Source organism: Podarcis gaigeae, assembly GCF_964106915.1.
Source record: "Podarcis gaigeae genome assembly, chromosome: 9".
Lineage (NCBI taxonomy): Eukaryota > Metazoa > Chordata > Lepidosauria > Squamata > Lacertidae > Podarcis > Podarcis gaigeae.
The window spans coordinates 5,785,784-5,808,589 of record NC_139685.1 but is presented as its reverse complement, the minus strand read 5'-3'; the positions used below and the strand labels follow the sequence as shown (position 1 = coordinate 5,808,589).

General features: G+C 43.2%; 2 protein-coding genes across 10 annotated transcripts in view; one reads left to right on the top strand and one right to left on the bottom strand.

Moving 5' to 3' along the window:
- The window catches only part of ITFG2 (integrin alpha FG-GAP repeat containing 2), a 21,297-nt gene extending 4,394 nt beyond the window's left edge, over positions 1 to 16,903 (top strand). For 4 of the 5 annotated variants that reach the window (XM_083698371.1, XM_083698372.1, XM_083698374.1 and 1 more), the window contains exons 3-12: positions 12 to 53; positions 2,537 to 2,711; positions 3,401 to 3,540; positions 4,002 to 4,150; positions 6,636 to 6,730; positions 7,395 to 7,448; positions 10,205 to 10,296; positions 12,723 to 12,840; positions 14,893 to 15,066; positions 16,498 to 16,903. In XM_083698371.1, coding sequence (XP_083554497.1) covers positions 12 to 53; positions 2,537 to 2,711; positions 3,401 to 3,540; positions 4,002 to 4,150; positions 6,636 to 6,730; positions 7,395 to 7,448; positions 10,205 to 10,296; positions 12,723 to 12,840; positions 14,893 to 15,066; positions 16,498 to 16,562 — 1,104 coding nt within the window. In that variant the 3' untranslated portion in view covers positions 16,563 to 16,903. The remainder of the gene's footprint in view (positions 1 to 11; positions 54 to 2,536; positions 2,712 to 3,400; positions 3,541 to 4,001; positions 4,151 to 6,635; positions 6,731 to 7,394; positions 7,449 to 10,204; positions 10,297 to 12,722; positions 12,841 to 14,892; positions 15,067 to 16,497) is intronic. The other variant, XR_014555147.1, reaches the window with a different exon arrangement.
- A 932-nt stretch (positions 16,904 to 17,835) lies between these two features.
- On the bottom strand, positions 17,836 to 22,567 carry TEX52 (testis expressed 52). 5 transcript variants are annotated; one of them, XM_083698461.1, is made up of 4 exons: positions 22,440 to 22,561; positions 21,228 to 21,400; positions 19,533 to 20,074; positions 17,836 to 18,112 (listed from the first exon to the last, which is right to left on the bottom strand). In XM_083698461.1, the coding sequence occupies exons 3-4, from the start codon at positions 20,048 to 20,050 to the stop codon at positions 17,863 to 17,865; spliced, it is 768 nt and encodes a 255-aa protein (XP_083554587.1). In that variant the 5' UTR covers positions 20,051 to 20,074; positions 21,228 to 21,400; positions 22,440 to 22,561; the 3' UTR covers positions 17,836 to 17,862. The 5 variants fall into 5 exon arrangements, with proteins under 5 accessions (XP_083554587.1, XP_083554589.1, XP_083554586.1 ...); XM_083698463.1 differs by lacking the exon at positions 22,440 to 22,561 and adding an exon at positions 22,238 to 22,426 and having other exon boundaries at positions 21,364 to 21,400; XM_083698460.1 differs by lacking the exon at positions 22,440 to 22,561 and adding an exon at positions 22,238 to 22,425.
- Between the last annotated feature and the right edge of the window lie 239 nt (positions 22,568 to 22,806).

The following is a 22,806-nucleotide window of genomic DNA, read 5'->3' as shown; positions in this document are numbered from 1 at the left end:
CTTTCTTCCAGCTTACTTGTGTTGGTGTTGGGGATGTATGTAATAAAGGAAAGGTAAAAAAATATTCACAGCTTGTATTTATGTGCTATTTATTTGTTGATATGCTACTAGATAACCTCAAACTCTTCCTGAAATTCTTGGAGAGAAGAAGGATAATGAGTTCCACAACATTGGGCTCAAACATTGAACAAGTCGGCCTCTGTCAAATGGCAAGAAAAGTGATATATTTCATACTGTTGTGAATAAACACTGAAATCTTATGTACATTTCCATAGAAATACAGTATTGGGAATTACTTCCCCGTAACAATGCTGAACCTTAGACTGAAATAAGGGTTGCATATTGATGATAATTAATTTATAGCCCACCTTTTTCCCTGACAGGGACTCAAGGTGATCATATTATCATATTGATGATAATTAATTTATAGCCCACCTTTTCCCCAGGGACTCAAGGTGACTTACAGAAAATAAGAACAGCTAAAAGCAAAGAAAAATCCCAACCATTAAAACACACACACACACACACAGACAGCCATGAGATTTGTTAAAAACATAATTACAATAAGAACAGTGCAGCAACAACCTCTTCATTAAAAACAACCAGCTCTGTTGGGAATTTGATATAAGATACACGCACAGTGGAAGTGTTCACAGTACCAGTCACCACACAAAAACAGAGTAAGGTTCAAATCTTTTACTATTGTAGAAGTACCGTATTTTTCGCTCTATAGGACGCACTCTTTCTCCTCCAAAAATTAAAGGGAAATGTGTGTGCGTCCTATGGAGTGAATGCAGGCTCCTTGGCTTCAGCAATAGCAAAGCGCTGAGGGAGCTCTCCCTTCGCGCTCCGCAGGCTTCGGGTTCCTTTCGCTGAAACCGGGAGAGTCTTGCTCTCTTGGCTTGAGCAAAAGGAACCCGAAGCCTGCGGAGCACAGCGGGAACTCATGCTGCGCTCCACAGGCTTCAGGGATAGCCAGACTCTCCTGGCTTCAGCAGAGAGGGAGAGCTGCGCAGCGCCCCTTCAGCCAAGCAGGAGGAGAAATGGAAGGGGCTCCCTTTCTCCTGCCGCTTTGCTGAAAGGGCGCTGAGCAGAGAGGGGAAGAATTTTTTTTTCTTGTTCTCCCCCTCTAAAAAAAGGTGTGTCCTATGGCCCGGTGCGTTCTATAGAGCGAAAAATACGGTAATATGTTCAGCAAATAGCTCTGGACAAAGCTATACATGGAAAAGTTGGAGGCTTTTCAGATACAGATATTTACTGATACATACAGATATAGAATATCACTGTTGCTCTAACCCACACCCACTAAACAAGACAGACTGAACAGTACAACTAGATGACATACATCAGTCACAGATAAAGTCAGGGCTCTGAGCCGTTACTACAGCAACTGGCTCATTTGACCTTGCATCTATGATTACCTCACCCAAAGGGTGATTTATTCTCATGAAAGGGATTAGCTCCTTCCAATATCCAGCTACTCACAACAGTTCTCAGAAGGCTGTTGGAATAAGAAGGTCTTCAGTTGGCCTTCGGTTGAAGGCCAACAAGGAGGGAGTCAATTAACTTCTCTAGGGAGGGATTTCCAAGGTCTGGGAGCAGCCACAGCAGATACGGCATTATATAAATAACAAGGCACTTTAGAAGATGAGTGCCTTTCTTGAGGGTCTTATAATTTAGAAAATAGACACAAAGGAGTTGGCCCAGAAAGCAGGGAGAAATGTAGGCAGGGTAGAAAAAGGGGAAAAGGCAATTATGTCAGTTAAATTAATTGAAGTAGGGAATGGGGATGAGGAAGGTGTTCCAGTGGTTAGAGGGGGAACTTGGAGGAAGTGAGAGGTGAGGCAGTTTGAGGCATAAGGAAGAAAGGTTGGGGTGGTAGTGCGGGAGCAGGAGAGCTTTGGATGACTGAGCGTGTTGGAGCAGGATGAGCAGCCCTGTGCTTTTAAGGGCAGATTATAAATGATTTATGAAACAAGAGACTACTAAATTCTATACATGCTGTGTCACTGATAAAATTGGAAGGGAATTGCATATAGTAAATATGCAATAAATATTTTCCGCTTTAATATTGACTGTTTTATATGTTTTCATTTTGTGTCTTTATATTGCTGTTTTACTGGTTCTAGGTTGTGTTTTTGTTATTTTTAGACTGTACACTTCTTGGAGATACTTAAAATATTAAGTGGTATGTTAATGCCTATGAATGAATACATAAATAAGCACTGTTACCTGGAAGGTTGAACCTTAAAGCCTGTCCAGGATTAGGTCTTGCTGTTTCTCTGCCGCCTAATTTGATGTTGCCTTTTTATTTTTTGATTGCATTTTAACATTTTTATTGTAAGCAGTCCAGAGAACTCCAGTTATGGGGTGTCATTAAAAATCATTAATAAATTTGTTCTCCGTCACTGCCTATGGGGTTGCCCAATACTTTTTTAATGCATGGAGCTTATCGGTATGAGTGTCAGTTGCCTCATTGCTCATGCTACCCTCTCTTTCTTACCACCTCTTATTTATCCATACATTTCTCTGTCAGAATGTGGTTGTTGCTGTGAGTGCTGAAGGGTGGTTTCATCTCTTCGATCTCACTCCGTCCACCAAGCACCTTGATGCCTCAGGCCACCATGAACTCCCAACAGCAGAAGACCAGAAGCTTGGGTTCAAGCAGCACATTCCTGCCAACACCAAAGTTATGCTGATTAGTGACATTGGTGAGCAATGGCAACATGCAGTACAAGGGCTTCATAGAGCATAGGAAATTCAGTGTGAGTGGGTGGGAAAAGTGACACAAGCCAATGAGGAAGCAGAAGAAGAAGAAGAAAAACCCCCAAAGAACTTCTCTGTCTTTCTGAAGCCGTGAGTGTTCTTCTGCAGCTTGAGACAGAGAAAGAACAAATATAAGACCAAATCTCAGCCACCAGAAATAATAATGCAAATTAAGCACTTGTACTAGGGGTTTTTAAGGAAATATATTTTATTTTTAGTTGAACTTGGCAGTGAGGGCTGCTCCCCCCCCCCCCAGTGTTGCACTCATGATCAAACCATCCCTTAAAACTAGAAAAGTTCCACTGTGGCTCCCCAGTGTTTTAAACTGTCATTCAGCTCATTTATGAGTAAATCATAGATAGCTAAGATGCTATGGTTTAGGCCTGTAAGATTTAAGGAGCAGATTTCATGAAAGTGGTTGGTATTCAGCAGCAGAGTGAGAGCTATCCACCTACTGGTGAGTTGTTGGTGTCTACCCTTTAAAAGGTACCAAAGGAGAAAACAACAGGATCTCATCTTCCACTCCCACTTTTTATTTTCTCTGTCTTTTTCCACCCCACCCACCTTATCCACTTATGCACATTGCGGCATTCTGCCAACACACAAGCCTTAAGCTGTATTTTGCTTTCTGCAGATGGAGATGGAAAGAGTGAATTGGTGGTGGGATATACAGACCGTGTGGTGCGAGCCTTTCGCTGGGAAGACACATCTGAGAGTTCAGAGAATATCACAGGACAGTTGGTGCTACTCAAAAAGTGGTTGCTGGAGGGACAGGTAGGTTTCTGAAAATCAGTTTCATCCAAGAGTGCCTTTGCCCAGGAAGGGGCCATTTACAATTGGCCTGTAGTTCAAGTCTTTAGGATCCAATGAGGGTTTCTTAAGGAATGGGCTCCTGCCTCTTTCAGACACCTTGGGACCATTATTTTGGAAAAGCATTCATTACCTCCTTGGTCCAGTGCTGTGGAGAGAGTAGAAACCAGACTGGACAGGACTGGAGGAGAGAGAGTTGAGAGAGCAGGTGTGAGTAGCATGCTACAGGAGTTGGGAGCTGAAAGGTAGCAAGAAGGGAAATGGAGTGATACTTGGAGAAGAAAGATGGGTTAAGGGGTGGCTTTTTTTGGGAATAGGGGAGACAGTGACATGTTTAAATGCATGGTAGTCAGCTCATTCAGCAAAGGCAAGTGGTGGTTTAACCAGTTACTTGGGTTCCATTTTCTCTCTCTTGGCTAAAATAGGTGGATAGTCTATCTGTAAATCCAGGTTCAGACTGTTCTCCTGAGATGATGGTGTCCCAGCCTGGGTGTGGTTATGCAGTCTTACTGTGTACTTGGAAAGCAGAGCAGCAGTCTCCGACAGAGAGGATAGACAGTTCAGCAGCTAGCAGGTGAGACTACTGGAATCCAGTGGGGCAGAGCAAGACAGTCTAACCATCCCTATTTATATTATGGAGCTTCAGGAACAGTTTCATGATTAAAATGGCTTGGAGCAGCATCCCGCTAAACAGTTTTGCTAATGGACTTTGGACTGCACAGGGGAACTTCCTCTCCCCTGCTCTCCCCACAATTCCCCTCAATTATGTCTGGATTCCCTCCCAACTTTCTGGAACAGATTGTGGAAGGCATGCAGAGAGAGGAGGGGCGGGAAGTTGTGTAGCGCAAAACATAATAATGCTTGAGCTAACAGAACTATTTGGCTGAATGCCTCCTTGGGTTTATTTAGTGTTCTGTTACAAAGCCTGAACATTTTTTTGCCATCAAAATCATGACTATATGGCTATGTATTATTCAGTCAGTTAGACGTTTGATAGAAAAATCTACTTGTGGGGATTCCCCTGTTTCACTATTTATGAGTGTTTGCCAAACTAAAGAAACTTTCCAAACAGTGGTGCCCCGCAAGACGAATGCCTCGCAAGACGAAAAACTCGCTAGACAAAAGAGCTTTCCGTCTTTTGAGGTGCTTCGCAAGATGAATTTCCCTATGGGCTTGCTTCGCTAGACATTTTCTTGCGAGTTTCTCCCCTTTTTCTTGCGAGTCTTGCAAGTTTCCCCCCTTTTTCTAAGCCGCTAATAGCCGCTAAGCCGCTAATAGGGGTGCTTCGCAAGACGAAAAAACCGCAAGACGAAGAGACTCGCGGAACGGATTAATTTCGTCTTGCGAGGCACCACTGCATTGCTGTGTTTTAAATTTAAGCATGGGACCCGGGTGCAAGAATTTTGGAAGCGGAAGGAATAAAATAGCAGGCAATGCTAGGCCCAAACAGACATCCCTTGGCCATAATTACTGGCATAGCTACTGACAGCACCCACCACGCCAGGAGAGACATATACAGGACCGTATCTCCTTATGGAATACCGGGAGGTGAGGTTACCCAGGGAGCAAGGTACTGTGCCTCCAACATTATTCATGTCCATCTTCATTCCATGGAGCCACGAGGTTACAAGTGAATCTTCGCAGGAAACACCAGGCAGCGTGGGGTTCCAGAAGGAGCATTTCTGTGGCAATGGCAATGAACGGGGAGGTGTTTTATTCCTGCTTGGCCAGCCAGTCTGGAGAGTGGAAGATGACAATTCTCCTAACAAGGATCTACATGTGACCCTGCCTGTCCAGTCAGAGGAGAGGAGGCATCCCAGTGTTGAGGCTGTCCTCCAGGAGACTGGGAATAAGAAATTCACAATACAGTGGTACCTTGGGTTACATACGCTTCAGGTTACATACACTTCAGGTTACAGACTCTGCTAACCTAGAAATAGTACCTCAGGTTAAGAACTTTGCTTCAGGATGAGAACAGAAATCATGCGGTGGCAGCAGCAGGAGGCCCCATTAGTTAAAGTGGTGCTTCAGGTTAAGAACAGTTTCAGGTTAAGAACGGACCTCCGGAACGAATTAAGAACTTAACCTGAGGTACCACTGTAACAATTTCCTTTCATTCCAGGATGATGAGGAACCATTTGTGAGCACTCATTGGGTTTGGTCAGTCAACTAGCTACAAATCCACCTAACAGTTACTTCGTCTAACCACATTTTACCAGCTTCTTCGCAAGAAGATCATGGGGGACTTTGTCAAAAGCCTTACTGAAATCAAGATACTCTAAATCCACAGCATTCTTCGGATCCACCAAGCTTGTAACTCTATCAAAAAAAAAAGAAAAGAAAGGAGATTCATCTGACATAACTTGTTTTTGAGAAACCCATTTTGGGTCTTAGTAATCACAGCATCCTTTTCTAAGTGCTCACAGACTGTTTAATTATCTGTTCTAGGACCTTTCCTGGTCTCAATGTCAGGCTGACTGGTTGGTAGTTATCTGGGTCTTCTTTTTCCCCCCTTTTTAAAGAAGGGGACAACATTTGCCTGCTTCCAGTCTGCAGGGATGCCACCAGTTCTCCAAGAATTCTCAGAGATTATAGACAGAGACTTTGAGATTACATCCACAAGCTCCATTAGTACCTTGGGTTTACAAAGATATAAGCATCAGAACAGGTGGCATAATGTTTTAGGGGTCTTCACCTGCTGATGCAGTGAACAAGTAGAGGGAAGCTTGGAGCTGCTTATTCTCAATGCTTTTTCAAAGCTCAGTGATAGATGAACATCAACACAAAAGTTTGCTAACCTAACATATTTTGGGGATTTGGTAGAAAGAAGGTTATCATGCCTGTAACCCAGGGAAAGAATTCTGTGTCTCTGCTAAGACTTGCCACTCATCCACTTTAAATGTTATTTCTGTTTACCCAACTACCCCTTTACAGATATGCAGGAGACCCACATTTTGACAAGAGTCACTTAACAACATCAAATCTAGTTAAGAGTAAGAGACTCCAAGATGTTACTGCTATCACAACCAGATATCCCTTCAGGCTTTGCTTTCTTCTAGGGAAGCCCCAGTTCGGGATGTCATTCTCCATCAGACATCAGGTAGAATTCACAACAAGAATGTTTCCACTCACCTCATTGGCAGCATTGGCAGAGGTAAGTGGAAGAAATTCTGGCCTTGGTAAAAATGAGGAAATAGAGTGGATTTGTGTGGAGAAGAGTTCAAGGCTGCATGGTCTAGTTAGGTTCCATCTTTGCACCTAAGGCAGGTTGCTCACCTAGAACTTTTCTGTGCAGCTGCTGTTCCTCTATCCAAACCTGCTCTCACACAGACATACTTTTGTTCTACTGGATTCTCATTCTAACCCCTGCACAGTTGCAGCCTCATTCCTCCTGTGACTAGCTGTCCTCCTTCTCCTCTCAGCTTTGGCCCAGCGAAGTCAGCATGTCACAGGGTGAAAACGGATTGTAGTGAGGCTGTCTTAAAATTTACATAGCACTCTTGGAATGTTCAGAGCACTTCACTTACAATATTTTGCTTCCACCACATCTTTTACTCAATCTAAACAACTAATGGAGCACCTTCCTCCATTAGTTTCCATAAGGGTGGGTAGAAAGAGGCTCCTGTTTCCTCAGAGATGGGGTGGAGGGGAGGATTTTCCAGGCTTTTGACTCAGTAAAAATACAAGAGTTCTGTCACACGTTTTCTGCTTTGTAATTTTGAGGGATGAAAACACTTAGAGAGGCAGTAATCGAAACAAAATGCTGCACTCGAAGGTTTGGCTCTGCTGCTTTCCCAACTTGGGTTCTGTCTTTGCAGGGACTTCCAAGAAGCATGCTGGCTCAGGTCTGTTTGCACTCTGCACCTTGGATGGTAAGCCCTCTTGGTTTCCTGGAAAGGAGTCTCTACAAAGGATTTGGGACCTGAGCTGAAATAGCTTTCATGGTTAAGAAACTGCAAATTAGCAATCAACCCCAAAACAGAAACAGTTTCAAAACATTTTAATTCTGGAGACTACTTATGGTACTTCCAGATTATCACTATTTTGCAGGAGAGATTCAAGTACATGCCAGAAATCTTAATTTGCAGAATTAAAGTAGGTTAAAGGGCTCTGTTGCCCTAATGCAACAAATTCATTAAAAAGAACAGGCAAGTGGTGGAGAAATGCATTGGAAAGTGTGGAATAAACAAATGATTAATAAGAAGACATGTAAACACCCCACAAACAAAACAGAATGATTTCTCATTGTTGTGCAAGCACCCCATAAACAAATTGGAACAAACATTCAGTAAAGACTGGAGATATTCTGACCACTGTATAAGCTTCATGCAAGCAAATCAGAGTGAAAGCCAAATAAATAGGTTGTCTGAAGGAGCCCTTAGAAATATTTCCTCTAGTGCAGGGGTCAGCAAACTTTTTCAGCAGGAGGCTGGTCCACTGTCCCTTAAACCTGGTGGGGGGCCAGACTATATTTTTTAAATAATAATAATAATAATAATAAACAAATTCCTATGCCCCACAAATAACCCAGAGATGCATTTTACATAAAAACGCACATTCTACTCATGTGAAAACATGCTGATTCCCAGACCATCCGTGGGCTGGATTTAGAAGGCGATTGGGCCAGATCCGGCCCCCGGGCCTTAGTTTGCCTACCCATGCTCTAGTGCAACCATCACATCCAGGAATATTAGAAGGTATATAGACTGAAAAACTTAACATCTCAGTTTGGAAGACAGCATTTAATTTCTATTTAGCGTTTTAATTTACTTTGTCAAAGCTGTCTTGCACATGCCATACTGCTTAGAATGATTCTATTGTGTGCATTTTGAAAACTGTCGTCTTGGCTCACTGTTACTTTGAAATAACAGCTATTTTACTAAGGAAGGTTGAAGTCAATTTGCTTCAATTGTTTCATCATTCACATGTCACAGTTACCCTGCTTGAAGATGAAGGAAAGAGAGTGGATACAGTCTTGAGGCAACTGAAGAACGCTCTGGAAATAAAAGGCAATGCCTATGTACCATTATTGCCTCATTCTAGGTCAGGGGTGAGGAACCTTTTTCAGCCTGAAAGCTGCATTGCCTCATCAGTAATCTCGGGGCCAGAGGCAAACGCAGGTGGCATAACAGGTGTTGTTATAGGAACAAAAGTCCAAAACGCTGTCCCTCCCCGGCCAATGACGAGGGACAAAGGGTAGAAAGGTAGAAAAGTTTATTTCTAAGCAAAGGATGCACAAAACTCTTATACAATTGTAGCAAACACACAAACCACAGAAATGTGTGATCTCTTACATCACTATTGGCTAGGAAAGCGCATGGACAAAGCATGCTTAAGTCAGGTATTTTTCTTCTCGGCTACAGGACAGTTTCTTATTGACCCTTGATCAAGCTCAGACCAGGCTAGGCGTAGCTGGCCTTGCAGTTGCAACTGTAGGTAGATCTTGCGGTCTAAGCAACTGTGAAACTGAGGAACTTCATTTCTTTATACTCACAGAAGTAGTAGCTTGGGCATTCTCAACAGTGATGCTTAATGATTATCTTAACACTTCACCCCCTCCTGATCTTCCCCTCAGGTAGACTGAACCTTATCTCTCTAGGCAGTCCCTAACTGACTGACAGCCACTTCACAATCTGTTCACTCTAACAGATAGCCACTATCTTAATTGCTCAGACAGAAAGTCCCTAGTTTAACCTAGGTCCTTGTCTAACCCACAGACAATCCCTGGCTCCCCTCTCTGAGACAGCCCTTACCCATCGCTATCAGACTGTTAACTGTCAGCTTTCAACTTAAATTCCACCCTCTTTCTCTCATGATTAGCTGATCTGCTCGCCATCCCCCACGGGTTGTTAGATCACAAGGAGGCAGACCCAAGGCATGTCCCTCATAGACTGCTATAGTTGTGGTATCTAAATCAGAATGGATGTGAGTGTTCTTATCAGAAAAATGTATTGCAGATTTGCCACAGTGATCTATTGAAGGCTCACCTGGGCCAGATTATAAAAGGCCACTCATCGCTTTGGAAAGCTGGCTGACATTGTGCAGAAGTACACTTTGTATAGAATAGGTGTTCTGTCATGAGCTCAACACCTGTGATTGGTTGAAGGCATCACAAGTCTTCTACAACCTGTGCTCTAGCCTTTTACCCAACTGTTTCCTTGCCTTTATAGATGAATGATTTCTGCGTTTTGGGTGAGGGTGCCCAGGTTTTTCAGAGAGAGACAGAGGCCCAACAAGGCCACCAGCCGTATGGGGGGGGGGGGGGAGAACATCCATTTGAGACTTTGAGTAAATCCATTTGAGTAAATCATAATGATCTCCAAGGCAAACCACCTTAATGCCTCTTCCTCATTGCTGTCACTTATAATGTCTGGAGCAACCCACAGCTTGAACTTAAGTAATAATCTGTCTATGAAAAGGAAGTCAAAACAGGCTTCCCCAGTCACAGAGTACTAAACATGAAATCAAGTGCATGTCAAGCCAAATATAATGAAAGACACCGGAATGGGAATCTGCTGCACCCAAAATAATGTTTCTGACATAAACTCTGTGGCACAGCATAGGGATGGAAGAAAATGGTTGTCTTATTCTAGTTTAGAACTCGTTTAACTTTCTCTTTCCCCTGTAGGGACACTGAAACTGATGGAGGGAGCTGACAAGCTACTGTGGTCAGTGCAGGTTGACCACCAACTTTTTGCTCTAGAAAAACTGGATGTTACTGTGAGTTCTGTTCTAGCCTGCAATAACCAGGTCATTTGCTTTTAGTAGTACAAAGTCAGACCAATTCTCCAGGTTCACACTATTGGCATACCTCCTTTGGAGGAGAGATTGCCACCACCCCTGCCAATGTAGGAAGAGCTTATTTGATTAGGTCAATGTCCCCTCTGCTCCAACACCCTGTTCTCACAGGGGGACACCTGCAAGCAGGACCTGAGCACAAGAGGACCCTCCCCTCTTGTGGTTTCCAGCAACTGGGATTCAGAAGCACTGCTGCCTCTGACTGTTGGACTGAGCACTGCCTCCATCATGACTAGTAGCCATTGATAGACCTCCTTCATGATTTGTCTAATCCTTTTTTAAAGCCATTGCATCCTGTGGGAGAGAGTTTCATACTTTAACTATGAACTGTGTGAAGAAGTACTTTCTTTTATTTATGCTAAATCTTTCAGTATTGAACTTCATTATATGTCCACTGGTTCTAGTGTGATGAGAGAGAAAAACTTTATCTACTTTATCTACTGCTGTTCATAATTTTATAAGCCTCTATCATGTCACCTCTTACTTGTCTTTTCTCTAAACTAAAAAGTCCCAAATGCTGCAACTTTTCCTCCTATGGGACTTGGTCCATCCTCTTCATCACCACTAGATGAGGCCCATAAGTGGTACTATGAAATTAATATCTTTTTGTACTGCATGAATCATTTTGCACATTTTGTAGTGATTTGACTTCCTTTGCTTTACTAATCCCAGTTTGTTTGACATCACCTACAACTCACACAGATTCCTGGGCACCACTCAAGATTTAAGTTCAGGGTTGCTGCACCTCTGGTTGATTCTATGACACAATCACTTAGGGTATCTAATAAATGTACCTCTTTTTCATGACTGGAACTCATATGTCTATGTGAGAGTAGCGAAAGTCATCCATTACTACAATTCCTCTTTTGGATGCTTCCTTGCATTCATTCTTCCTCTCAAGATGTCCTTGAGCAATTTGATCAGGGCAACAACAGAATGTCTTCAGTATTAAATTATTTTTTGGGCCCAATATCACACCTGTGGAGGGGTCTGCCTGTTGTGGGATTTCTAGCTTGTGGACTCAATGCCCTCTTTGACATGCAGAGTGACATCACCTCTGGTACGTCTTTCCATGTCTTTCCTATAAAGTTTATATCCAGAGAAATAACTCTGTCCCACTGGTTCTCTTTGTTCCACCAGGTTTGTTTTATGCCCACTATATCATTGCTGTCCCCAAAGACCAAGCACCCCAGTTCTCCCATCTTGGCTCAGAGGCTTCTAGCATTGTTGTTGTTTAGTCGTTTAGTCGTGTCCGACTCTTGGTGACCCCATGGACCAGAGCACGCCAGGCACTCCTGTCTTCCACTGCCTTCTAGCATTAAACACATGTATATAGTCTTTCTCTTCAAGTGTCTTTGACAGTTTTGTTTTGACTTGTGGTGTTTTGGCCTCTCTGACTTACTATCCTGTGCCCCTGTGCTCATGTCTAGATCTAAGCCCTCCCCCTTTTAAATTTTCCCCGATTTCATAATTTTAACCCCAGAGGTGAGATTTGTTGCAAACAGGACCCACTCAGCTGCCAGCTTTCTGGCTCCCACTTCATTTTTCTTGCTAGATTCAGGGGAGAAGGAACTGATGCCCCAGTAATTGGGTGGGGAAGCAAGATTGTTATTAGGTGAATGAGCATCAGAGGCAGTTGTATTGTGCTAAACAAGATGGTGCAAAGGAAGGTTGAAAGGAGGTATTTTAGCAACTTGTACCTGGAGAACTTGTCTGAACAAGTAACGCTTACAGGAAACAGAGATTTCTGTTATTCTGATGGCTTATGAGAAGTCGAATGTCTAAACTGAGATTCTATATTCATTTGTTTATGACTCTTACGTACCACTTTTCCTTCAGAAAGTTCAGAGCATCTTCATAAAGCTCCAAGGAATGACTCATACACTCACTGAACAAGCTGAGTTACTTAGTTTTAACACTGTTAACAACACAGTGTACTTCTGAATCCATTCCTTGGGCTCCTGTAAACTTTAGCCAGCAAAAGAGCTGGTTGCATGAATATCTGGTGTTGACCCAGGGAGCTATAAAGTTGACTGTTCTATTTCCACTCCCCATAATGTTTTGCGGCCACTATATCCTTTAGGAATCTTTTTTTATCTCATGAACAACCCTGAGATCTTATGATGAAGGGCGGTATATAAGCCTAATATATAAAAAAAAAACCAGGAATCTAGACTGGCTATATTCATTAGGCTAGTTTCTTGTCTTGTTGCATCAACCTCCTTTATCTAATGTTAGTGACAAGCTGGGGCCAGATGAAAACATGTATGAGCATTGCTCACAGAGGTTGATGGCATTTCTACCTACCACAGGGAACTTCTGCTAATCAGAAAATTTTGAACCCTTAGGGAAATGGCCATGAGGAGGTGATTGCCTGCGCTTGGGATGGACAGACGTATATCATAGACCACGGCCGCACTGTGGCTAGGTTCCAAGTAGATGAAAATGTGAGTGCCTTCTGTGCAGGTGAGCTGCTTTCCTATCAGCAGATCCACAGGCGTGGGAAATAACTGATTATCATATGTGATAAAGTGTTCCTACCTCATTGGTAGAGCACTTTTTTCTTACAGAAGGTCCCAGCTTCATTCCCTATCATCTCCAGTGAAGGAGTCTCAGGTAGTAGGACTTGGAAAAACCACTAAGACTTTGGGGAGTCACTGCAAGGTAGAGTAGACATTCCTGGGTTAGATGAATCCATAGCCTGACTCGGTATTAGGCAGCTTCGTATGTTCATGAGAAAAGCTTTCTGCTGGACTCTTCTACTTTCAGTCAGATAGACGTAGCTCAGTGATAGAGTTTCACATCCAGCTTTCATAAGAACATAAGAAGAGCCCTTTTGGATCAGACTAAAAGCCTATCTAATCCAGCACTGGCTTCTCTCAGTGGCCAACCAGATACCTATGGGGAGCCCACTACAGGAGCTCAGCAGCACTCTCCCTAGTTCAGCCTCTCGTATTCCTTGTTAAAAAGGATCTCCAGAGTTAGGAGGACTGAAAAGACACTTTCCATGACCTTTGAGAGCTACTGCCAGTGAAAATAGACAGTTATGGGCTAGATGGATGCAAACTTCCATCTATGTGCCCATTAGGCCTGGCAGAGCATCCTAATTTGTCCTGTGAGGCTTTTCCCTTTGTACTCTTTTTCTTCTTGTAGTTGTTAGACTGCTCCATTTAGCCTGGCCAAGGGTCAGGGATGACAGAAACTGTAGTCTAGCAAGGTCTCAGGACCTAAGGTTGGGAAAGACTGCTATAGATGAAAGGAAGGGAATTTATCTAGAGGTCTTAGTAGACCACAAGCTTAACAAGAGTCATCCATGTGATACAGCAGCAAAAAAATCTAATGCTATTCTAGGCTGCATCAAATTAAGTGTAGTGTCCAGATCAAGGGAGGTAATGGTCCCACTCTATTCTGCCTTGGTCAGACCACACCTGGAATACCGTGTCCAATTCTGGGCACCACAATTTAAGAAGGCTATTGACAAGCTGGAAGGTGTGCAGAGGAAGGCAGTCAAGATGATCCAGGGTCTGGAAACCAAGCCTAAGGAGGAACAGTTGAGGGAGTTGGGCATGTTTAGCCTGGAAAAGAGGAGACTGAGAGGAGATAGGAATAGCCATCTTCAAATATCTAAGGGGCTGTCCCATGAAAAATGGGCAAGCTTGTTTTCTTGTGCTCCAGAGGGTAGGGCCCAAAGCAATGGATTCATGTTACAAGAAAGGAAGTTGGGATGGAGAGGATTTCATTATTTAAGAAGTGATGCTCCAAATTAGATCTGCTAGAGTATGCAGAAGGCTCTTCTATATCCCCAGCAGATCTACCATGAAGCCAGAGCCAAGGTGAATACATTGCTGGCAAGGCATTTTTCAGCCAGACTGACACCAAATAATATAGTTCTTGGTATGAGCTTTCGTGTGCATGCACACTTCTTCAGAACCTGAATCTGAAGAACCTGAATTCTTCAGAATCTGAAGAAGTGTGCATGCACACGAAAGCTCATACCAAGAACTAACTTAGTTGGTCTTTAAGGTGCTACTGGAAGGAATTTTTTGTTTTGACTATGGCAGACCAACACGGCTACCTATCTGTAACTGGAACCAAATAATATGATACTTCAACTCACAAGGAGAATAATCAAATAATGAAACACTGCTAAATAAGTTTATGAACACTCTACACATCAAACACAGGCATTTTGCTGTCTGCTCTTCAAGACTTGATTAGGGAGTGTGGTGCAGTGGCAAGGTTTAAAATAAATTGTAGTAAATCTGAACTAAATCATTAACTTTAATGGAAATCAACATATTAAGGCATTGTAGAGGTTTAAATCTGTGAAGTGCTTTTAGACATGCACTTCACTGCATCTCACACAAACCTCCTTATGAGAATTATGGGGAATTGTTTGACTCAGTAAAGAGAGATCTTAAGGTTTGGAGAGTGCTGGATCTTAGCTGGGTGGAGCCTCATCTCACTAATGCGCTTCTGGAGTTCCCTCTCCTTTGATGGCTCCTTTCACTTCTCTAGGTCTCTACGCCTGCAAAGGAGGCTGCAATAGCCCTTGCCTGGTGTACGTCAGTTTCAACCAAAAGATCTACATCTATTGGGATGTGCAGTTGGAGAGAATGGAATCTACCAGTTTGCTGAAGATACTAGAGAGTAACTCCGAATACAAAGATCTCCTACTCCAGCTGGGTGTGGGTATGTCCCAAGCCTCATATAACTTGAAGATGGTGAAAGTGTTCCTTGTAATAAATAGGACAGAAAGAGATGAAAGAAAGGGGAAAGAACCATAAGCAGCAAATTCAGAATTGTACCCTAAAATTGCAAAATTCTATGATTATATTTATGCAAGGCATTTAAAACACGCATTAGTAACTTCCCCCCTCCTGCTGTTTACAGATGTTTATAGACATTTCAGTATTTTTCAAAACCAGTTTAGTGGGCTAAATTAGCAAAGCAGACTGAATGTATTATTAGTTCCCTGGTTGAATATTAAGCCATCTACATATGGGTTATATTCCACTATTCACCCAAGGCATATTCACCACTATTCACATATGGGTTATATTCCACTATTCATCTACATATGGGTTATATTCCACTATTCACCCTAAAATGACTATTAGGGTTAATTAGGCTTCCTCATTCCAATTTTGGTCCCTGTCTTCATCTGTTGTAGACATGTCTCTTCCTCTATCCTCCATTCTGCCTTGGGCTCAGAGTGTTATGTGTAGGTACAGATTCAGAAGTTCTAGAGATGGACATGGATTTTGAGAAGAGCCATAGCACTGTGGTAGAACATGCTTTGCACGCAGAATGTCCCTAATTCAGTCCCTGGCATCTCCAGGTAGGACTGGGAATGGCCACTATCTGAAGCATTGGAGAGCTGCTGCCAGTCAGTGCAGACATTACTGGTCTGACTCTGTAAAAGGCTTCCTAGGTTTCGTCCCCTTGAAAACAGGAACGCCTCTTTCGTCTAAACTGAGGACAGGTGTTGTCTGTACACTTAAAAACATTTCTCTGCAACTGAAATAAATGGAGCACAATAATTGCCTTGCTGGGAGCTCAGCAGTCTTTTTGTGATATCAGTGAGCCAGATGCCTCTAGGAATTGATGAAGAAGGGCATGAAGAAATAGCTTTCCCCTGCTTTTTGTTCCAAACATCTGGTTATTCAGAGAATGTTGCCTCTGTGCACAGATTTCATGGGCAGCAATCTATGAAATACCAATTTTCCATGAAGCTTTTAGAAATGGATGCCAAGACTGTTACTGAGCACACAGTGACCATCTTTTGCTGTCATATCATAGAACCAATATTGTGAATAGATTGAGCATGCATTTGGATGTCCAGCAAAGATCAATGGTTGAATCTGTTCACAAGATAAATTCTAGATCAGCTGGCTGCAAAAAAGCTAGCTCTTGGATGCAAGATAATCTTGTGAATACAGCCTGAGATTCCCACAAACCACTGCCATACTTCTGAAGGGCAGAATATGAATTACAAGAGGTAATTCCAACATTCCTTTTTAATTGTTATTATGTTGATAGGAGAACCAGTCACATACGGATTCTTGCTAAGGGTCCAGTACTTCTCATCAGTATGTATCTCTCTTTCTCTTTCTTTCATAGCTGGAGATGATGTTTCTGCAGTCAAAGATTTGATTCACAAGACACTCTACTTTCCAGAGGAGTAGCTAAATAGCCCTTCTCAGTTCATGCCCACAGCTAGATCCTCTTCTAGGTGCTACCTTTTTCCCAAGAAACCTTATGAGCTGATGACGTATACTCACACAGTGAACAGCTCTGCTTCTCATTCTGCTACCCCTCATTTGTGCAAATTAAGCACTCTTAAGAACCAGGACTCTGAATGAAGGGGTTGGAGTAGCAGCATGAATCTTCAAGTGAAGCTGCTGACTGAAGTCAGCGTAATAGGAAATGCCTTTTTCACATTTGTCTCAAGGTCCCCGTTGCTGTTGTTACTTTCTCATCAGTCACTTTATCTGCTGAAAACTTTAATAAAGGTAATTTTAAAAGATCCAGGGGGAAACAGATGTGTTTGTTCATGTGTCTAGTTTGGATCGGTATTCGGATTGTCGGAATGAGCAGTCTTTTGCCTTTTTTAAAAAAAAGTCCCACCAGTTAGATCTTCATATGTTAACAGAGATGTGCAGGAGCTCATCACAGATAGCCATGCCTCCGCTGTGGCTATGAGAAACAAAAAAGGCATTTCTCTAAAAAAGACATCCCCCCAAATCTATGAAATTCTAGGAATTCTGTGTAAGAGAGTGTGTGGGTGGCCCTAGAAGGCTAGCATCAAAGTAATGTGGTCCTTGGGCTGAAAAATGTAAACCCACTAATCAGTTCTATGTACAGGAACACCAGCAAAGAGCAAGGCAAAAGTTGGCAGTAACAACTGATTGCTGCTTATACAGCTTCTTAATTTTTTTTATTTTTTTTTATAAGCCACAAAACAGTTGCCCTCTATTCTAAGGCTGGGTGGTGTTTCTCTTGCATTGCTTATCTCTGCTTCTTTTCCCTTGTAAAGGCAACACAAGTCCTTTCTGTAGAATCACCTTCCCAGCCCTATGGAAACTCCCCTCTTCCTCCGACGGATACTCTCCTTCTCTGAGACCCTCCTTCATGAAAACAGAAAAAATGTCACCCTGGCAGTGAGAAATCTTTTATCAGCTCTCAGCTTCTCAAGGTCAGCCCTTGTTATCCAGGACATCAAATTTGTAACCTGAGATACAGAACCTCATTACACTGAACACCCACATACAGTTCTGTCTAGCAGGTAAATTGTCATACATGTGACACTACGTATAATACAAAAATTAGCCCCCACACCCCTGTTTTGGCCAATGGTGATCATTATGAAACAATTGTTTTGCCTCCATTTAGATTTTAGAAAGATTGTTTTACTGATAGCAGGATTTGAACTTCCAACATAACTCTTCAGTAGCCCTGTGAATTTCAGGCTTCACCCCCTTCCATTTATTCAGTGACAGTGACAGGTGTACATGGTCTTATTTTACTCCCAGAAAGAGCCAGTTCCTGGTATTTTTCTACCACCTCTGGGTAGATGGGGCTGCTGTTCTTCAGGGCAAACTTGACAGCTGCCTCCTGGTAATGGGGCTGAAGGTTTGGACAAGGGTGATCCCAGCAGTCCCTAGAAGGAGGTGTGACAGGCCGCAGTTGGACACAAAGCGAGGCTGGGCTTTTCTTTGGAAGCAGGCGCTTGTATCTGCACATAATGAAGAAAGAAACATAAATGATAATGCTTATGTGGAAGATTTTGAGGACTTGAAATGTATAAACAGTGCATGATTTCACTTTGCTAATGGGCATTGAAGCTCAAAAAAGAAGGAAGCCCAAAACTACCTAGGGTGGGTCTACACACGGGGGGTGGGGTGAGCTATTAAGTCAGAAATCATTATAACAAAAGGGGGGGGATGCTATGGAAATTTGCATTGAATTTTTTAAATTTTTAAAATTTTTTTAATTTTTTAAATTTTTTAAATTTTTTAATTTTTTTTAATCTTTTAGCCAGTGTGGTGTAGTGGTTAAGAGCAGTAGTCTCATAATCTGGGGAACCAGGTTCGCGTCTCCGCTCCTCCACATGCAGCTGCTGGGTGACCTTGGGCCAGTCACACTTCTCTGAAGTCTCTCAGCCCCACTCACCTCACAGAGTGTTTGTTGTGGGGGAGGAAGGGAAAGGAGAATGTTAGCCGCTTTGAGACTCCTGAAGGGGAGTGAAAGGCAGGATATCAAATCCAAACTCCTCCTCTTCTTCTTCTTCTTCTTCTTCTTCTTCAACTCTCCGCGTGGCCTCTTTGCTTGTCGTTTTGGACTCCCCTTTGATGGTGGCGGTGATGGCAGCGCGGGGACCAGCCAGGCAGCTTGGTTGGTTCTGGTGGTCCCTAGGAGTTTGGTGTGGCCGTTGTGCTCACCATCTTGCCTCGCCCAAGGCAGCATCACTCACAATTTTTAAAAAATAAATCTTTTTAAAATTGTAAACTGATGTGGAAATGTGGCAAATTGAATTTAAGATTGGGAAAAACTGAAACTGATGGTTTTGCCTATCTGGGTGGTGCTGTGAGTTAAACCACAGAGCCTAGGACTTGCCAATCAGAAGGTCAGTGGTTCGAATCCCCGTGACGGGGTAAGCTCCCATTTCTCAGTCCCTGCTCCTGCCAACCAAGCAGTTCGAAAGCACGTCAAAGTGCAAGTAGATAAATAGGTATCACTCCGGCGGGAAGGTAAACGGCGTTTCCATGCGCTGCTCTGGTTCACCAGAAGCGGCTTAGTCATGCTGGCCACATAACCCGGAAGCTGTACGCCGATTCCCTCTGCCAGTAAAGCGAGATGAGTGCCGCAGCCCCAGAGTCAGCCACGACTGGACCTAATGGTCAGGGGTCCCTTTACCTTTACCCATAGGGATAGTGGTTTTGCCTATCCCACCTGAGGAGGGATACCTTACCTCTTCCTAATTATGTGGGAAAAGACCCATAGAGTCACCCCCACCCATATGATAGTATTATCGCAGCACCTAGCCAGGTAGGATCCAGTCGAGGAAAAGCTGCTCTCATGTGGTTGGGGCTTCATCTAAAGGGCACCTGCAACAGTTGGTAGAACAAAGTGTTAAGGAGAGGAGTATATCTTACCGAATGAAACCTTTTGGAGGCATAATATTTCCTTCAACGTCCAGAGGAGGAGCTCGGCACTCACTCCTCAGTTTGAGTTGATCACACCGTTTCATTTCGTTCTTTGTTCGGGTCAGAACTCTCTCTTTATGTCTCCGATCCACAAACAACGCGTCCCCTTCAATGAACTTAATGTAGGTGTTCCCATCCAACTGCGAAGGAGGTGGGACTGGCGGCACAGCCATGAATCCTTTCCTGGGAGCTGTGATCCATCGCCATGTGTTGCTATCAAAAGGCTTATCCGGTCTTGGGCGATAGATTGCTGGCAACCGCCCTACATCCAGCCATGTATGGTATCCCCAGACGTGCCATACGCTATCCTCTTCCACTGGGCAACGTATTTTGTGGCTAACACTTATTTTGGCATCTGTGTGGGGTGGTCTTTCAACTGCCAGTTTATGGTAGGGTCTTGGAGAAAACCCTGGCCATGACACATATTTGTCTGTACAGAGGAAGTGCCTCTCTTTCCATGTGGTCATCTTGAACAGGAATTCAGATTAACCCTAGGCAGGGGGAAAGAAGGGCGTTCAGAGACATCAGAAGCCCCAGTATTGGCCTACAAGATGATGCCCTACTGCAATACCCAGCTTCAGTTTTTGAAGATCCTAAGGCATAAGAAATGTAAAATACCCATCGTAACAAAGTCCTAGCTATGGAATCCTGCTTCCACATGTCCCAGTCCCATGTTCTCTTCCTTCAATCCTTGGCAACCATATAAGACAACAGTTGCAGTTAACAAGGAGATCTACGATGTAAGAATCCTTTACAAGAAAAACACTTTGCTACCCTTTCCTGCATTTCATTTGCTGTCTCCCCAACAGTCAACATTCAGATTGTAAGCTCTTTTGAGCAGGAGTCTAGCATTTTTCTTTTATGACTCTGTTTCGTGCTGTCACAAAACGCATCTGCTCCTGGTGAGTGTTCTCTCTCCTCAACAAAGATGAAGTGCGTGTGATCATTTACTGTGCATAGGCCAAGAAACCGAGAATAAGGCATCCCATAAAATGGGGAACAGCTGCCTCCTTGTCTATTTTCCAGTTGAGATTCTGTGAATGAGCAGGAAGGTTGCACAGATAAGCAAGCTATTTGATAATAATCTCATCCACAATATTTACATTTTTTTAAAAAAGAGTTTAATTAAGAGGCTATTACAATGCTTACAGAGAAAGACGAAGAAAAGTTTGAACACATCTCTAACTCATTATGCAGCTGCAGGAATAGTGCAGACATTAAGAGGAACGGAAGCTGAGGAGTTACCTGCCACTGTGCACACTCACCAGGCATAATGGAAAATGTGCACCTAATTCTTCTACAAAGAGGGACTTGTGCAAATTTCCCAGTCGGTATACATAGTCCAAGGGCAAAACTAGGCTTTATTTCACAGGGTTAAAGATCCAATCTGGCACCCTCCCACATGCAATTGAGTCCACACACATACAGGCTGGGAAGCCTCTGGAGGCTTCACCTGGGGCAAAGAGCCTGGCTAGCACCCCCGTAGTTACAGCACTGCATAATCTCCAACAGGCTTTGGAAAATGTGCACATGTTGACTGAATTTTGTACATTTCCTGACCATTCTGATCCCCAGCAGGCTTTGGGGAATGTGCATTTCCTTCACTTTGGCCCCGTCAAGGACACATAATGAGGCTTGTCATACCTTACAGTGGCAAACTCGCTGTCCTTCCCACAGCAGAAACGCAGAGCAAAAGAGGCACATGAACTGCCACCTGAGACTCCTGTATATCTTGGAACATAACATTTCCAGAGAGATATCAAAGCGAGTATTGTGTCACCTTGAAGACTAAGCAATTCGTTATGGCCATAGCTTTCCTGGTTTCAATCCCATGTCATCAGCAGTTGAGAGGGATATAAAGGAGTCGAGAGAAAACATTTAAGTGATAATCAGAGCTTAAATAGCTAAAAAGGCACATCTAAAGAGCTAAAAAGCACATCTTTTGCTGTACCAGATTGGTGATAATTTACTCAGCATTACTGAAATGATTATATTAACAGAGAACCATTCAAAAGGAACATTGACAGCAGATTTATCCTGGAATTGGTCAGCTCATTAACATGCGCAGTGAGGTGAAAATGATGGAAAGGCTTTGTCTCTATTTAACTCACGTGTCATACAGGGGTGGCAACTTGAATAAAATATTGGGAAGGAGGCAGGTAAGCTCTACCCTGCAGAATTGGTGACATGACATAGCAGACACACGCCATTTTTGTGGCAATGCACATCAACTGGGGGGGGGGGGCTGGCCCCCTCAAATATTAGCTCCTATGGTGACAGCACTGAACTTTTTGCTGAATTGAAATTCAGCTGTTTCATGTTGTAATCTTCCTTTGAATGGTCACCTTAAGGTCAGTTACAGAATACCCCAATAGGTTGAATTGTTCTCCCACTGATTTATGGTTATTGCCATTCTTTATTTCTCATTTGTTCATTTATTCTTTCGTATGGAAACTGACCAGTTGCCCCGAGTACAATTGTAGAATGCAGTAGAATGCATTGTACATTGAATCTGTGTAGAATGCAGAAGGGAATTGGTGGCAGATGATGGGATAAATCATATTGGAAGATGAGCAGGTGATTGCGATTGGTTTTATACCATTGGCCTTCCCCCCAAATAACTGTAGTTTAGTGAGGGTGCTGAGAACGTTCACCTTGAGATTCTTTGCTCTCTTTCACTTACTATTTCCTAAGTCTGCCTGGGAAGTTGGAGTGTCTGGAATACGCCAGTTTAAGTCTATGCTGAATGTGACCAAATAACTCAGAGCTCCTTGGGCGGATGTTCCCTATGCTATGCTGCCATTGAGATGGGAAAATCACAATTGCCCCTGGAGAAGATGCCGGGGATTTGCTTGCCTTTATTCTTCCTAAGGGCTCCTTTTCCTTCTGTCTGCAGCTGTGTTCTATTCCATTGTGTGCTTTGATGTTTCCAAGCTGGCTTCCTGGCTCACACATGCGTGATAAATTCCCACAGCAACTAGTTGTGATGTCATGTGCCAGGAACTGTGACTTCAGGCAAAGTTTGAAGGTGAGGGTGGCATATAGAAGGAAATTAAGAAAACATCCCAGGCTCTTGATGAACAACTTCTGCTTCTGAATGAATGGCTTGGTGATCCTAAAATCCTTATAGGAATTGTTGAGAACAATCCATAGGAAGGAAAATCAATGGGGACACCAATTCACAAAGGCTAATGCTGGCCCCTTGCAGACTCATGAAAGATGC

Coding starts and splice junctions, on each gene's coding strand:
- TEX52 (XM_083698462.1), bottom strand. CDS start 20,050: ATGACCACATGGAAAGAGAGGCACTTCCTCTGTACAGACAAATATGTG. Junction 18,113..19,532: donor CCTCCAAAAGGTTTCATTCG/GTAAGATATACT, acceptor CATTATGTGCAG/ATACAAGCGCCTGCTTCCAA.